Below are 16,976 nucleotides of genomic sequence, written 5' to 3'. Positions count from 1 at the left end.
AGAGTAAGAGCAAATCCCTATAGAAAATCTGGACAGTTCCTGACATGGACAGAGGTGTCAGCAGAGAGCACTGTGGTCAGACAGATAGGAAATTCAAAAAGAAAAGAACTTCCTGTGGATCACAACAGCAGCTGATAAGTACTGGAAGGATTAAGATTTTTTAATAGAAGTCATTTACAAATCTGTTGAACTTTCTGGCACCAGTTGATTTAAAAAAAAGTGGAGTACCCCTTTACATCAATGGATGGCAAAATCCGCCGTGGAAATACGCACGTGTGAACGCACCCTTATAGTTACATTTGATGTGGTAGTCAGCATGCACAAGTAATGTATAGACTGCGCATAGACTTTACACTATACTATATACAGTAAATAGCCAGATATATACAATAGAAGGTATACGGCTCCTTATCTTCCTCCTCCTTGAATGACGAATGTAGCAGTGCTGTTGTGGAGGAATGAAGGAACTGGAATAAAAGAGATAAAACATTAATGTCGCTTTTCTAGACTTATTTCAAGAGTGATCTTGTTATTTGACCGATATATTAGGTTTTAGTGTATTCTGTAATTGCATATAATTAAATATAAATATTATATTAGGTATTATACAAATAGCAAATTCCCTATTATGAAGTATTATAGTTAGAATTGCTTCCAGTAATAGAACGAGTACGCTCTCTTTATAATGGAAAGCCTCTAATACCACCTAGTGGTCATTCTTGGAACTGTACAGTGGTCCCTCAAGTTACAATATTAATTGGTGTCGGGACGACCATTGTATGTTGAAAGCATTGTATGTTGAGACCAGAACTCTATGGGAACCTGGTCATTGGTTCTGAAGCCACCAAAATGTCATCCAAAAATAGGAAAAAGTGAGGATTAAAGAAAAATAAGTAGATAACTAATACAGATAAAGCGAATCCTTACATATAAAAGTAATAAAGATCTGCTGGGAGCTGTAATCACTGTCTGTCAGTGTTTCCCAAGCAGGGTGCCTCCAGCTGTTGCAAAACTACAACTCCCAGCATGCCCGGACAGCCAACGGCTGTCCGGGCATGCTGGGAGTTGTAGTTTTGCAACAGCTGGAGGTACCCTGGTTGGAAAACACTGGTCTAGGTAGAGGACAGGAGCTTCTTCATGGTCCTGTACATTACACGCAATGTCCTAAAAAAATAAAAAGGAAAATGGAGCCGCCCTTACTTCGTGTCAAAAGGAGCAGCTAACCATTGCATAGGTTAAAAGTAGTACAGAACATGTAACACCTCCCTGTACTGTAGGGGGTGCTACCAGACACCAGTCAGTGTATGCACTTCAGTAATACAGGTAAAGAGTACAGAACATGTAATATCTCCCTGTACTGTAGGGGGCGCTACCAGACACCAGTCAGTGCATACACTTCAGTAATACAGGTAAAGAGTACAGAACATATAATACCTCCCTGTACTCTAGGGGGCGCTACCAGACACCAGTCAGTGCATACACTTCAGTAATACAGGTAAAGAGTAGTACAGAACATGTAATACCTGCCTGTACTGTAGGGGGCGCTACCAGACACCAGTCAGTGCATACACTTCAGTAATACAGGTAAAGAGTACAGAACATGTAATACCTCCCTGTACTGTAGGGGGCGATACCAGACACCAGTCAGTGTATGCACTTCAGTAATACAGGTAAAGAGTACAGAACATGTAATACCTCCCTGTACTGTAAGGGGCGCTACCAGACACCAGTCAGTGTATGCACTTCAGTAATACAGGTAAAGAGTAGTACAGAACATGTAATACCTCCCTGTACTGTAGGGGGCGCTACCAGACACCAGTCAGTGCATGCACTTCAGTAATACAGGTAAAGAGTACAGAACATGTAATATCTCCCTGTACTGTAGGGGGCGCTACCAGACACCAGTCAGTGTATGCACTTCAGTAATACAGGTAAAGAGTAGTACAGAACATGTAACACCTCCCTGTACTGTAGGGGGCGCTACTAGACACCAGTCAGTGTATGCACTTCAGTAATACAGGTAAAGAGTACAGAACATGTAATACCTCCCTGTACTGTAGGGGGCGCTACCAGACACCAGTCAGTGTATGCACTTCAGTAATACAGGTAAAGAGTAGTACAGAACATGTAATACCTCCCTGTACTGTAGAGGGCGCTACCAGACACCAGTCAGTGCATGCACTTCAGTAATACAGGTAAAGAGTACAGAACATGTAATACCTCCCTGTACTGTAGGGGGCGCTACCAGACACCAGTCGGTGCATGCACTTCAGTAATACAGGTAAAGAGTACCAAACATGTAATACCTCCATGTACTGTAGGGGGTGCTACCAGACACCAGTCAGTGTATGCACTTCAGTAATACAGGTAAAGAGTAGTACAGAACATGTAATACCTCCCTGTACTGTAGAGGGCGCTACCAGACACCAGTCAGTGCATGCACTTCAGTAATACAGGTAAAGAGTACAGAACATGTAATACCTCCCTGTACTGTAGGGGGCGCTACCAGACACCAGTCAGTGCATGCACTTCAGTAATACAGGTAAAGAGTACCAAACATGTAATACCTCCATGTACTGTAGGGGGTGCTACCAGACACCAGTAAGTGCATGCACTTCAGTAATACAGGTAAAGAGTACAAAACATGTAATACCTCCCTGTACTGTAGGAGGCGCTACCAGACACCAGTCAGTGCATACACTTCAGTAATACAGGTAAAGAGTAGTACAGAACATGTAATACCTCCCTGTACTGTAGGGGGCGCTACCAGACACCAGTCAGTGCATACACTTCAGTAATACAGGTAAAGAGTAGTACAGAACATGTAATACCTCCCTGTACTGTAGGGGGCGCTACCAGACAGGAATTCAGTGCATGCACTTTAGGAATACAGGTGTTTTACCAGTGAATGCCCAACTGATTGGTCGGATGTTCCAGCCGTTGGCATGTTTTGCAGATTCCATAGCATTGAGTCTGGTTTCAAGTTACAATGGTCCAGAAAAGACCATTGTATGTCGAAACTATGGTATGTTGAGGCCATTGTAAGTTGAGGGATCACTGTACATTTGCTTGACCTTAAAGGGGTACTCCAGTGGGAAAAAATTTTACGGTGGAATTACTTCTATTAAAAGTTCTTAATCCTTCCAGTACATATTAGCAGCTGTATGCTACAGAGGAAATTATTTTCTTTTGGGATTTCTTTTCTGCCATAACCACAGTGCTCTCTGCTGACACCTCTGTTAATTACGCAGATTCCGAAATGTGCATGGACCCTTAAAAAGTATTTATTGGGGGTATACACTAGGACAGTGTGTTTTCCCAACCAGGGTTGTAAAACTACAACTCCCAGCATAACCGGACAGCCACACTTTAAAGGGGTACTCCGGCCCCAAGACATCTTATCCCCTATTCAAAGGATCAGGGATAAGAAGTCTGATCGCGGAGGTCCTGCCGCTGGGGACCCCCACGATCTAGAATGCAGCACCCACCTGTAAGTACTGCCGGAAGCGCTGGAGGTTCGCAGTCTTTTGCCTCCCGACCACGGGGACGGAGTATGGTGACGTCATGTCTCCGCCCCCATGTGACATCATGCCCCGCCCCCTCAATGCAAGTCTATGGGAGGGGGCGTGACGGCCAGAACAATTGGGTTTGTGCTATCCCTGGAATGAATTGATTGAGTATCTTACCATTTACTGCCCTGACACAGGTATTTCCACAAGCGGAGCAGCACTTAAATATAGGTGGGCAGTCATAGTCAGAGGAGCAGGTCTTGTTCTCTGTGCCAGAAGGACACTGTGTGGGACAGTCACCGGGCCGGGCTAAAAGAGAGAAACACATAAATTAAAGGGGTTTTCCAGGAAAAAAAAATTTTTTAAATATATATATCAACTGGCTCCAGAAAGTTAAACAGATTTGTAAATTACTTCTATAAAAAAATCTTAATCCTTTCAGTACTTATGAGCTTCTGAAGTTAAGGTTGTTCTTTTCTGTCTAAGTGCTCTCTGATGACACGTGTCTCGGGAACCGCCCAGTTTAGAAGCAAATCCCCATAGCAAACCTCTTCTACTCTGTGCAGTTCCCGAGACAGGTGTCATCAGAGAGCACTTAGACAGAAAAGAACAACCTTAACTTCAGAAGCTCATAAGTACTGAAAGGATAAAAAAAAATTTATAGAAGTAATTTACAAATCTGTTTAACTTTCTGGAGCCAGTTGATATATAAAAAATGGTTTTTCCCTGGATAACCCCTTTAAGTAAAAAAAAAAAAAAAAACATTTAACAGCTAAGCCTCAGTTCTGCAAATTCACTTAGACGGAAATCTATGTCTTTATAGCACGCCCTCCGAAACAGCAGCAGCATAGAGGACATTATAGAGCAGAACTTTGCTATGAATCATGCCTTGTGGTGAGATCTAATATTCACAATAAACATTGTGTTCTCTCTTTGCTTCTATTTCTTTCTAATCCCTCTCCCTCTCATCTACATAGATTTGTATTGGCAGCCTGTAACCTGATCCCTCATGAAGCTGCTAGTCTGAAGTAAAATTTTGCAGTGAATGAAGGATTGAGAAGGGGTCAGGAAAGGATTCTGATAAGAGGATAAAGATGCGTTTTCTCTGGAAAGATATATATATATATATATATATATATATATATATATTATTATTATATTTGGTTCTACTATAGATTTATGCTAATTTAAATGAGGTAACCAGTAGTTTCTGATGTTTCGTTGTGGGGACACTGTTGCTCCTCAACCCCATCCCATCTTAAAATAAATTCCAAGGGTGGCTGGGATTTTTGGCAAACAATAACGCAGGCTATTTTGGGCTCTTTCTGTCACTTTCCTAGAACTGAACAGGAATGAAAGAAACACTGCAGCTGTATCTAACGGCAGTTGTGGAAACATTATAGCTTAAAGGGGTTATCCAGGCAAATACTTTTTTATATATATCAACTGGCTCCAGAAAGTTAAACAGATTTGTAAATTACTTCTATTAAAAAAATCTTAATCCTTTCAGTACTTATGAGCTTCTGAAGTTAAGGTTGTTCTTTTCTGTCTAAATCCTCTCTGATGACACTTGTCTCGGGAAACGCCCAGTTTACAAGAGGTTTGCTATGGGGATTTGGTTCTAAACTGGGCGTTTCCTGTCATCAGAGAGCACTTAGACAGAAAAGAACAACCTTAACTTCAGAAGCTCATAAGTACTGAAAGGATTAAGATTTTTTAATAGAAGTAATTTACAAATCTGTTTAACTTTCTGGAGCCAGTTGATATATATAAAAAAGTTTTTGCCAGGAATACCCCTTTAAAGGGGTTATCCAGAAATCGAAAAACAGAACTATATTCTTTCAAAGACCGCTCCCTGTCTGTATTACAAATTGGCTCCATTCACTTCAATGTAATGGAGCTGCAAAACCACATCCAACCTGGAGACAGACAGGGAGCGGTCTTTGAAAGAAATTATCTCAGTTTTTCGATTCCTAGATGACCCCTTTAAAGGGGTATTCCAGGCAAAAACTTTTTTTTATATATCAACTGGCTCCGGAAAGTTAAACAGATTTGTAAATTACTTCTATTAAAAAATCTTAATCCTTCCAATAGTTATTAGCTTCTGAAATTGAGTTGCTGTTTTCTGTCTAGCTGCTCTCTGATGACTCACGTCCCAGGAGCTGTCCAGCTCCTATGGGGATATTCTCCCATCATGCACAGCTCCCGGGACGTGACATCATCATTGAGCAGTTAGACAGAAAACTTCAGAAGCTAATAACTATTGGAAGGATTAAGATTTTTTAATAGAAGTAATTTACAAATCTGTTTAACTTTCCAGAGCCAGTTGATATATATATAAAAAAAAGTTTTTGCCTGGAATACCCCTTTAAGTTAAAGGGGTATTCTGGAGATTTAAAAAATGTCTTTCAATCAACTGGTTTCATAAAGTTAACCAGATTAGTAAATTACTTCTATCCAAAAATCTTAATCTTAATCCTTTCAGTACTTAGCGGCTGTATGCTCCACAGGAAGTTGTGTAGTTCTTTTTTACAGTCCTCTTTGTTGCCACCTCTGTCCATGTCAGGAATTGTCCAGAGCAGGAGCAAATCCCCATAGCAAATCTATCCTGCTCCGGACAGTTCCTGACACGGACAAGGTTGACAGCAGAGAGCACTGTAATCAGTCTGGAAAGAACTGCACAATTTCCTCTGAAGTATACAGCAGCTGATAAGTACTGGAAGGATTGAGATTTTTATATAGAAGTAATTTACAAATCTGTATGATTTTCTGACGCCAGTTGATTTAAAACTATTTTTCCAGAGTGCCCTTTTAAGAAAACAGGTTATAACAGTCTTGGCTTCTTCTGCAATCCCGGTGGCGGCTCCTTCTGGATTTGGATTTGTATGATATTCTCAGCCAATGAACCAGTTCTACAATGCATACAATGAATTATAATGTTGCATAACTCTAGTTATCAGGTTTTACCTTCAAGAGCTTTCTGGCATTGCCATCTGCAGATTGTGGGGCAGCATAACTCTCCGTCCAAGCATGATGCGTCGTCACAGAAAGCCCTTTCCTTTATGGCACAGCCAGGAATCACTTCTTGAGGACAGAAGCCTCTACCTAGAAGAAGATCTCTGTTTAGGCTACTTGTCATATAGTGAGTCACGTCTGCCCAGTCCAGTAAGCAGTAGCACAGATCCTATAAAATGTATGGACTGCCAAATAATAATAAAAAAAATAATAAATTAAAGGAGTACTCCGGGACATGAAAACTTATCCCCTATCCTAAAGATAGGGGATACGTTTCAGATTGCGGGGGGTCCCACCGCTGCGGCCCCCTGCAATCTCCCGTATGGGGCCCCCCGGCTCTATGGTAGAGCCGGAGACTGCGATAGGCAGCACTCCGGCACTCCCATTACGATGCATTGAGGGGGCGTGTTGGCCACCGCGTCATGTGGTGGTCAGATATGCGCCCTTGCTGCTGACTGCCGGGGCCCCATACGGGAGGGCCTGCATTCCGATCCCCCTTCGATCTGAAACTTATCCCCTATCGTTAGGATAGGGGATACGTTTTCATATCCAGTAGTACTGCTTTAAAGGGGTACAGCAAAGTGGAAAAAAAAATTCAAATCACCTGGTGGCAGAAAGTTATATATAAAAACCTTAATCCAGCTTCCAGTACTTATCAGCTGCTGTATGCCACAGAAAAAGTTATGTAGTTCTTTCCAGTCTGACCACAGTGCTCTCTGCTGACACTTCTGTCTGTGTCAGGAACTGTCCAGAGCAGGAGAGGTTTGCTATGGGGATTTGGACAGTTCCTGAAACAGACAGAGGTGTCAACGGAGAGCCCTGTGGTTGGACTGGAAACAAACTAAACAGCTTCTTGTGGAACATACAACAGCTCATAAGTACTGGAAGGATTAAAGGAGTATTTCAGGAAAAAACATTTTTTTAATATATCAAGTTTGTAAATTACTTTGATTGAAAAATCTTATTCCTTTCAATAATTATCAGCTGCTGAAGTTGAGTTGTTGTTTTCTGTCCGGCCACAGTGCTCTCTGCTGACATCTCTGCTTGTCTCGGGAACTGAGTAGAAGTGGTTTGCTATGGGGATTTGCTTCTAAACTGGGCGGTTCCCGAGACATGTGTCATCAGAGAGCACTTAGACAGAAAAGAACAACTCAACTTTAGCAGCTCATAAGTACTGAAAGGATGAAGATTTTTTAATAGATGTAATTTAAAAATCTGTTTCTTTCTGGATTCAGTTGATATATATAAAAAAAAAGTTTTTCCCTGGAATACCCCTTTAAGATTTTTAAGTAGATGTAATTTACAAATCTGTATAACTTTTTTGCACCAGCTCATTAGAAAACATACATTTTCCCCCCCCTGAGTATCCCTTAGGAATTGTAATTTTTAGGCTCCCTTCTTGGCTGTCAATCAAATCCGACCTTTTTTTTGTATAAGTGTATGCAGAGGAAAGGTTGGATTTGCCAGCCAGGAAATGTTGTTTTTATTGACAGTATATCTAGTCTATGTTTAGACCAGTGGTCTCCAAACCGTGGGCCATACAGATGTTGCAAGACTACCTACAAGCATGGCCGGGAGTTGTAGTTTTACAACCATCAGGGGCACACTGGTTAGGAAACACTGGGCTAATGAGAGTGTGGTGATAGGATACTTCTGCAATAAAGATGGACTTACGTGCTGGCGAAGCCATGACCGGTTTGGCTATGTCGGCTAACGTTGGCACACAAGTTTTACCGCAAAACTTTTTGCAGCACTTCATGGTTCCGGGACACTCAGCATCGGTGGTGCAGTGGTCGTTGCACTGTGTAGCAGGAGCTAAAGATGATTCAAAGGAAGGACATGTGCCCTGCTTTTCTGTGGAGGGACAGAAGATGATATTTTATATACATATGTAATGGATATATATATATATATATATATATATTAATATAAAATTTATATTTTCCCTAAACTGCTTACTAAGTTATTTGCTAAACTAAACTACTCCCTCCTCCCCCACCTGTTTGCTCACTCCCTCCCATCGTGTATCGTAGATGGCGGTTACCTGTGCAATGTAGCAGAGATGGCAGAAAATGTATCTAATGAAGAAGTACGTAGACAAAGCTTTAACCAATAAAGTGCTTTTAACACCCAATTCACACAACCCCTTTTGCAGACCTCACTGTCATCTATATATACCTTGTACAGTCTGTTCCTGTTTTAATAAAAAAGAAAGTAACATCTCGGCTAACAGGTGTCTGGATGGTCTCTCCTAGCGTGGACACCGTTCTTGATAAACTAACTAACCAGGTCTGGTTGCGATCCATTTCACACACACACACACACACACACACATATATATATATATATATATATATATATATATATATATATATATATGTCATAGAGCAAGAGAATGTGGGGACAGCCAAGAAGAAAATTCAAGCAAAAATGTAATTCCATAACACTTTTTTATTAGTGAGACCTCTGGAGTTGTGTGAGAGGGACTACTTTCTATGCAGGTCAGTGGAGGAAGATAGGAGAAGTGAGGCCTGATAACTAGGGAGGCATCAATGACCAGCCAGTAAGGCCCATGCACATCAGTGATTCTCCGTCTCACGGAATCGGGGTTCATTTCACACAATATATGCTAAAACTTTACCCCTACACTTCGAAATCCCATTGATTAATGGGCATTTTGGGGACAGATGCTGCCGAATAAATGTACATGTCCTTTTGGCGGAATTCAAACCAGTGTTGGAGTTCCGGGAAAACATCTGCATAACGGTCACATGGTTCACCTTTCTCAGGATCATCGGACAATCAGAAAGTTTATGAAAGGCTGTCAATCACAACCAGAAGAATTGTGTGCGCAGCTCTGTGTCATAACGCCACCCCATGACAAGATAAGTGTATTTTTAGATACATTTATATAGTAGGTGAACATACATTTAAATAGGATATAATAGAGTAATACATCAGGGAATCACCAATTGCGCCATCTTTATCTACTTCATAAATAAAATATGTCAGAATCAAAAGGTAGCCTGGAGTGATAGATGAAGATCGGAGAAGATAGAGAAGATCGTCTAGATATTTCTCCATAGACATGGTTTCTTTGTGATAGACATACTAGACTGCTATCTCTAAATTATGCACAACCACTTTTCACTTTAAAGGAGTAGTGCAGTGAAAAAGGACTTATCCCCTGTCCAAAGGATAGAGGAGAAGTTATAGATTGCGGGAGGTCAGAGCTCTGGGACCCCCTGCGATCTCCTGAACGGGGCACCAGCAGTCTTCCGAAAGCGGCCATTCCAACCCCCACAGGAAGCCGCGGCCAACACACCCCTTCCATGTATCTCTTTGGGGTACACGGAGGGGGGCGTGCACACCCCCTTCCAGCAGATAGGAGATAAGTTATTTTTTACTACAAAACTCCTTTAATGACACTTTGGCAACCTAAAAAAATTGAACTAAATATTTATAGCTGGCAAACTTTCTTTCCTGAATACATTGACATCAACTAGTCATTTCCTCTTTGTCCTCGGGCAGTACACATGAGATATTCTGTCCCCCAAACTCCATATGTTCTGCCTTCAGACTGAAGGAAAGTAAGATTACTGGTAAGACAAATGTTGTCATTCCTCTTCTTCCTCAGGCAGCACACATGGAGTCTGGGGGACAAAATATCTTAAGTGTGCTGCCTGAGGACTCTAGGAAAGCAAAATACATATACACAATTCTAGTGGTGCCAAATAGAGCAAGCCCTAGCAGCTGGGGATGTCTTATGTCCTCATTCGTGTACAATAATAAATATAAATAAATATACCTCGAATGGATAAAAAAAAAATAATAGAATCTTATATTAATTAATTAGAAACTCTCCGATTACAAGATGGATGCCAGATGTTGGTTCTGGTAGTGGGCACTCACCCTTTGCGGGAGGTTTGCACATGAAGCTGCAGTTATCAGGGCAGCACTTTTTGTCCCCCAAGCAACTACTGTCCCTGGTGCAGAATCGGTGGCATATCTCATTTTCCCCCTTGATGTAATACCTCTGAGAGGGGCAGCTGCCCGGCTTTCCATTGCCATTATTAAGAACTGTGGAAAAATGATTGAAGAAATAGAATGGTTTAACAGATAAACTATATATACCAACATATACACTGCACATACACTATATATGCTAGAGCCTAATATGAGGTCTACATAGCCAAAAAGATACATGGACAAGGTATGGAACATGAAGAGCGCCATTAAAGTGTACCCGTCAGATCCAACAAAAAAAACATTTTGTTAAATATATCACTCAGTACCCAATCCTGACCCTGTACATGTAATTTTTATGTGTCTATCACCTTTGTTTATTTTTTTATTCCACTTTTAACTTAGCTCACTAGTCGGAATTCCTCTCAAAGTGAGGGGGCGTGGCCTCACTGTGCAGGTCTCCGCCCCCTCCCTCAGTATGCTGTCTGCTCACATCTCCCCTGGCGTTAGCAAAACTACAACTCACAGCTTGTCCTCACTGACAGTAGCGGGACACAAGCTGACAGTGGGAGGATTTTTCCCTGTGCTCACACCTGTCAATCAAGGAAGTGTGTCCATGACATAGGTGATGACTCATGGACACAGCAGGACTAGTATGTGTCCAAGCAGGCAGGGGGGCAGTTGTTTGACTGTTTTTTTCAGTATGAAATACTGAAAATTTTCTAATGAAAGCAATTACAAAACCTATTGGTTATACATGCTTTACAACATATCATAAGTTTTTGTATCTGACAGTGCCCATTTAAATATAAACTGTGCCTTGGGGTCCAATCTACTAGCCCAGTACTGTGGAAACTCGGCTTAGTGGAGCCCAACCTATGCAAGATCAGCCCTTGCTCTGTCTGGGGTTGCCACCTTTCTTGCACAAAAATACCGGGCATGCTAATTTGCATAATTAATTATATATGCGTGACATCACAGAATACACATATGCCTGGGAAATTTTGTCTTATTCTGATCCCTGTCATTTTTTTATTTTTTATCTATAGTTTTTACTATTTTTTGTTTTGATGTGACTTTTTGATCCCTTTTTTTTTTTAATCACATTCAGACGTTGCAGTTAGTTACTAACTACTACTCCCAGCATGCCCTGATACAGTCTGTGGTTCAGCAGCTGCCCCAAACGAAAACTACAACTCCCAGCATGTTGAACTATATAGTAGTATATAGTATAGGTCAGTGTTTACCAACCAGGGGTGCCTCCAGCTGTTGCATTGCTACAACCCCCAGCATGTTGGACTATATAGTAGTATATACGATAGGTCAGTGTTTCCCAACCAGGGGATGCCTCCAGCTGTTGCAAAACTACAACCCCAAGCATGTTGGACAATATATTAGTATATAGTATAGGTCAGTGTTTCCCAACCAGGAGTGCCCCCAGCTGTTGCAAAACTACAACTCCCAGCATGTTGGACTATATAGTAGTATATGGTATTGGTCAGTGTTTCCCAACCAGGGGTGCCCCCAGCTGTTGCAAAACAACTGCAACTACTCCCAGCATGCCCGGACAGCCAACGGCTTTCCAGCATGCTGGGAGTTGTAGTTTTCCAATAGCTGGAGGTGCTCTGGTTGGGAAACACTGATATAGCATATGGAGCAACATCCCAGTAATTGGAGGATTGGTTGGATAAATACCGCTCATTGCATTGCCAGTATTTGTAATCTAAAAATACCAGCAGGGTGGCCAAAATACCGCCTGTGCCGGTAAAATACTGGCCAGGTGGCGACCCTAGCTCTGACTCACCAGTCCCCTCAATGCATTACATGGTTGGACATTCATCTGACATGTGTGCCCAGGCTTGGCTTTTCCCAGTGATGGCATCTTATGAGGAGTACCGAGCCTTGTATGTTAGTGCCGTAAGTACCTACAGTTCTATGGAGCTGTAGGCACGCCATGTAAATCCAAAAAAGGAAAAAACTTTATTTGTCTCAGTATAAGATCAGACATATGACAGTACAGTATGGACCCAAAGTCTATAAGAGCCAGAGATCAGCTCCCATACAACTCCAACCTTAGGTATAAAATAACCGAAACAATATAAAAAGACCTCCATAGTTACTGGATGACAAAAACATCAAGACTTGTCATAAATAATAGCAAATAGTAACGTTTTTTTCTGAAACCTACCATAGTCAATGTTCTTTATCGACACGCCGCCGGTCAAGGTACATAGAGAAAGCAGTGAGAACAGAACGGAGATGTATCCTGATGTCGTCATGGTGGCAACTTGTCTTCTACAACAGTACCAGGCCAATATATATATCAGCTCAGAGCCAAGAATTGGTACAATGGGGTGGTGGCATGTGTGGGTGTGAGGGACTATCGGGAGCTTGTCTGGGTCCCTCCTACTTACCATAGGAGATGTTGTAGTAGTCGTGCCTCGGGCTAATGTCCTTTTAGACGGTTGACTCATCCACTTTGCATTCTGGGTCACTGGGATTATGGAAGAGTAGTAAAGAATGCATAGCTCTATAAAGAACGTACAGTAATGATGACAATGAGTGATATGGAATTTTTATTATAGTCCAGACAATATTGGGAAAAACTACCTGGGTAGTGGGCAAAGCAGCTGCAATGGGGCCCAGCAACTAAGGCTCGGTTCACACCACGTTTTAGGCACTACGGGACCACATACGGCTGGAAGGAGCTAAAACCGGGCGCTCCCGTATGTAATGTATTTCAATGAGCTGACCGGAGTGAAACTGTCACGTACCGGCAGGACTGGAAGTGGATCCTCTGAACCAGAGAGGCGATGACGCGGGTTGTACCAGAGGACCGGTTCTAAGTGGTTATTGGTTTTCACCAGAGCCCGCCGCAAGGCGGGATGGTCTTGCTGCGGCGGTAACCACCAGGTCGTATCTTCCAATAGCAACTCAACCTCTCTGGTGGCTGATATGGCGTGGTACACAGGGAGCAGGCAAGAGCGTAGTCGGACGTAGCAGAGGTCAGGGCAGGCGGCAAGGGTTCACAGGCGAGTATACGGTAGCAAGGGTTCGGCAACTGGTTAGGCAATAACACTGTAGGGAACGCTTCTCAGAGGCACAAGGCACAAAGTTTCGGCAAGGGCAGGAACGGGCAGGTGTCTTTTATTGGGAATTGACAAGGGAGGTGTGGAACCAGCGCACCAATTACTGGTGCGCGGGCCCTTTAAAATTACTGAACCAGGAACCAGGGACGCTGCACGGGGAGCAGGTAAGCTTAACGGGGACGCGGCGCGTGAGCGGGGACCAGTCGCCACGCTAGCCGCATCCCTGCCAGGCTGAGACCCGCGCTCCCGGTCAGTGTGTTTGACCGGGAGATGCCGGGACCCCAGAAAGGGGAAACACAGGCAGCGGGCACTCCGGTCCGGAGGTGGAGGCCGGAGCGCTCGCTGACTCATTTTTGGTCCGTATGCAGTTTTCCCACCGGAACTAAAACCGTGCGATTTTAGGTCCGGTGGGAAAACCGCAGATGAGGCAGCGGTTCTCTCCGGTTGGCTTATTGAAATACATAACATACAGGCCGCATACAGGAGCGCCCGGTTTTAGCTCCCCCAGCCGAATGCGGTTCCGTATTGCCTAAAACGTGGTGTCAACCAAGCCTAAGTTGACCCATCTCCACCCATAAGAGGTGCTGGAATAACTACAGTATGGAGGAAGGAGGAAAAGACACTGGAGATAGAATGGAGCCTAAATAATCAGGACGGAGCTGGCCCCCAATCTAATATCCACTATGGGACCCCAATGTTACGTGTTATACCCCTATAGTGGGAGATTTATCAAACTCTATCCAGAGGGACAGTTACTGAGTAGTGTTGGGTACGAATATTCCCTTTTCAAATTTTTATATATTCGCTATATTCCTTCTTTTAGAATGTGGCCAATGAGAATGATGCAAATAAACTTGTCAGAGGTTATCAACATCCCTAGCAACCAATAGTAATGTTGCCCATCCCTTCACTGTTTTCTTCCTCGAATACGCGAATATGCAATGAATACGCAAATACACAACGAATATAACGAGTAAGCAACATTCACGAAAATATTGCGAATTCGAATATGGCCAATGCCGCTCATCACTATTGCTGAGTTGCCCATAGCAACCAATCAGATCGCTTCTTTCATTTTTTACAAAATGAAAGCAGCGATCTGATTGGTTGCTATGGGCAACTCAGCCACTTTTCCTCCGGACCGGTTTTTATAAGGGGAGATTTGTGCAAAGGAAATGTTGCCCAGTTGCCCATAGCAACCAATCAGATCGCTACTTTCATTTTGCAGAGGCTTGGTTAAAAATGAAAGAAGCGATCTGATTGGTTGCTATGGGCGACTCAGCAACTCTCCCATATCCTTCATCTTTTTTCACAATCCGTAGCCCAATATGCCACATTCCTGGTGCATTGATAAGTGGCTATGGGGCATATTTAGGGTCGCCACCTGGCTAGTATTTTACTGGCACAGCCGGTATTTTGGCCAACCTGCCGGTATTTTTATATTAAAAATACCGGTAATGCAATGGTCTGTATGTATCCAACCAATCCTCCAACTCCCAGAATGTTGCCACATAACCTATATCAGTATTTCCCAACCAGAGCGCCTCCAGCTGTTGCAAAACTACAACTCCCAGCATGACTGGACAGCCAACGGCTGGAGGCACTCTGGTTGGGAAACACTGACCTATACTATATACTACTATATAGTCCAACATGCTGGGGGTTGTAGTTTTGCAACAGCTGGAGGCACCCCTGGTTGGGAAACACTGACCTATACTATATACTACTATATAGTCCAACATGCTGGGAGTTGTAGTTTTGCAACAGCTGGAGGCACCCCTGGTTGGGAAACACTGACCTATACTATATACTACTATATAGTCCAACATGCTGGGAGTTGTAGTTTTACAACAGCTGGAGGCACCCCTGGTTGAAAAACATTGACCTATACTATATATTACTATATAGTCCAACATGCAGGGAGTTGTAGTTTTGCAACAGCTGGAGGCACCCCTGGTTGGGAAACACTGACCTATACTATATATTACTATATAGTCCAACATGCTGGGGGTTGTAGTTATGCAACAGCTGGAGGCACCCCTGGTTGGGAAACACTGACCTATACTATATACTACTATATAGTCCAACATGCTGGGAGTTGTAGTTTTTGTTTGGGGCAGCTGCTGAGCCACAGGCTGTATCAGGGCATGCTGGGAGTTGTAGTTAGTAACTAACTGCAACTCCCAAATTTAATTTTAAAAAAAGCGATCAAAAAGTCACATAAAAACAAAAACGGTACTGTTAAAGATATAGGTCGAGGCGCAAAAATGTGCATTCATACAGCCACGTATAAGGAAAAATAAAAACGTTATAGGGGTTCAGAATAGGATACAATTTCCCCCGCATAGGTCTATTATTCAAATTAGCATGGCCACAGATTTCTATTAGGTACGGTGCCCCCATCATTGCTCACCCATGTACCCTTGGCTAAGCCCTAATTGAGGGAGATGCTAAATTATTGATGACCTATCCTAAGGTCAGGCCATCAATATACAGATTCCAGAAACACCCTATAAAGACTTGGGTAACCTAAAACAATGGGGTTTACTGGGACAAAGAAGGTGGTTGTTAAGCGCTGTACACACATGTCGAAACAGAGTAATCTGCCAATCCAAGTCATTCCCATCTGAGCCGGTTGCCATATGAATCAGGTCTTTCTAGAAATACATGCAGGTGAAGAATGTCTTTAAGAAAGCAAACAAAATCCTATTTTGTTTTTAAGGAATGTAGACGTCCATTGGCACGCTTCCAATACACGTGCTTACTTGTGATATTCAACCTCAATGACCGATAGGATAAGCACTATTCTTTCCTTTCTGTTATGTTCCTGTGACGTCAGCACTTGTGGCGAAACAACTAACGCTATCAAAATCAATATGTTGTAGTCACGTCCTGATGGAGTGACTATATTTGTTCACATTTTTCATTCAAATGAACAAATATATTCAGCTCCAGGGCGCAGCGGTAGCAGTTGTTTCTGGACCCCTAAACCTGAAGGACTCCAGCAGTTAATCTACAATGTTAGGGTACATTCCCACACGGCGTATTTGCTGCGTATTTGCTGCTGCATATTTTATTTTCTCTGTTGAAGTCAATGGGTAGGAAAATACGCAGCACCAAATACGCAGCAAATACGCAGCAAATACGCAGCAAAATACGCCGTGTGGGAACGTACCCTAAGTGTGCAGTGGTAGATTAAAAGGGTTGTCCAGCCAAAACTACCATACCCCCTATCCACAGGATAGGGGATAAGTAGCTGATCTTAGGGGGGCCGACCGCTGGGACCCCCGCAATCTCCGAGGAGCACGTGCGGAGATGGGAGCACCGGAGATGTCCGAGTGCTGTACTCGGGTCTATTCATCGCTCTCATAGAGAATGAATGGAACAGCACCCCGAC

At 42.9% G+C, this 16,976-nt stretch overlaps 1 protein-coding gene across 2 annotated transcripts; it reads right to left on the bottom strand.

Moving 5' to 3' along the window:
• Nucleotides 1-217: 217 nt before the first annotated feature.
• WFDC3 (WAP four-disulfide core domain 3) lies at nt 218-13,965 on the bottom strand. 2 transcript variants are annotated; one of them, XM_056550022.1, is made up of 8 exons: nt 13,265-13,965; nt 12,905-13,020; nt 12,679-12,785; nt 10,437-10,604; nt 8,199-8,378; nt 6,477-6,614; nt 3,687-3,818; nt 218-467 (listed from the first exon to the last, which is right to left on the bottom strand). In XM_056550022.1, the coding sequence occupies exons 3-8, from the start codon at nt 12,767-12,769 to the stop codon at nt 409-411; spliced, it is 768 nt and encodes a 255-aa protein (XP_056405997.1). In that variant the 5' UTR covers nt 12,770-12,785; nt 12,905-13,020; nt 13,265-13,965; the 3' UTR covers nt 218-408. The 2 variants fall into 2 exon arrangements, with proteins under 2 accessions (XP_056405997.1, XP_056405998.1); XM_056550023.1 differs by lacking the exon at nt 13,265-13,965 and adding an exon at nt 13,101-13,136.
• Between the last annotated feature and the right edge of the window lie 3,011 nt (nt 13,966-16,976).

Source organism: Hyla sarda, chromosome 13, assembly GCF_029499605.1.
Source record: "Hyla sarda isolate aHylSar1 chromosome 13, aHylSar1.hap1, whole genome shotgun sequence".
Lineage (NCBI taxonomy): Eukaryota > Metazoa > Chordata > Amphibia > Anura > Hylidae > Hyla > Hyla sarda.
The sequence above is the reverse complement of the archived record's forward strand: the minus strand, read 5'-3'. Positions and strand labels throughout refer to the sequence as shown.

Bases quoted from the DNA above. Each gene is read 5' to 3' on its own strand.
- WFDC3 (XM_056550022.1), bottom strand. From the start codon at position 12,769: ATGACGACATCAGGATACATCTCCGTTCTGTTCTCACTGCTTTCTCTA. The intron at 6,615-8,198 runs GTAAGTCCATCT...ATCTTCTTCTAG, and splicing joins GGTCATGGCTTCGCCAGCAC to GTAGAGGCTTCTGTCCTCAA. The intron at 468-3,686 runs GTAAGATACTCA...CTTTTATTCCAG, and splicing joins CTGTGTCAGGGCAGTAAATG to TTCCTTCATTCCTCCACAAC.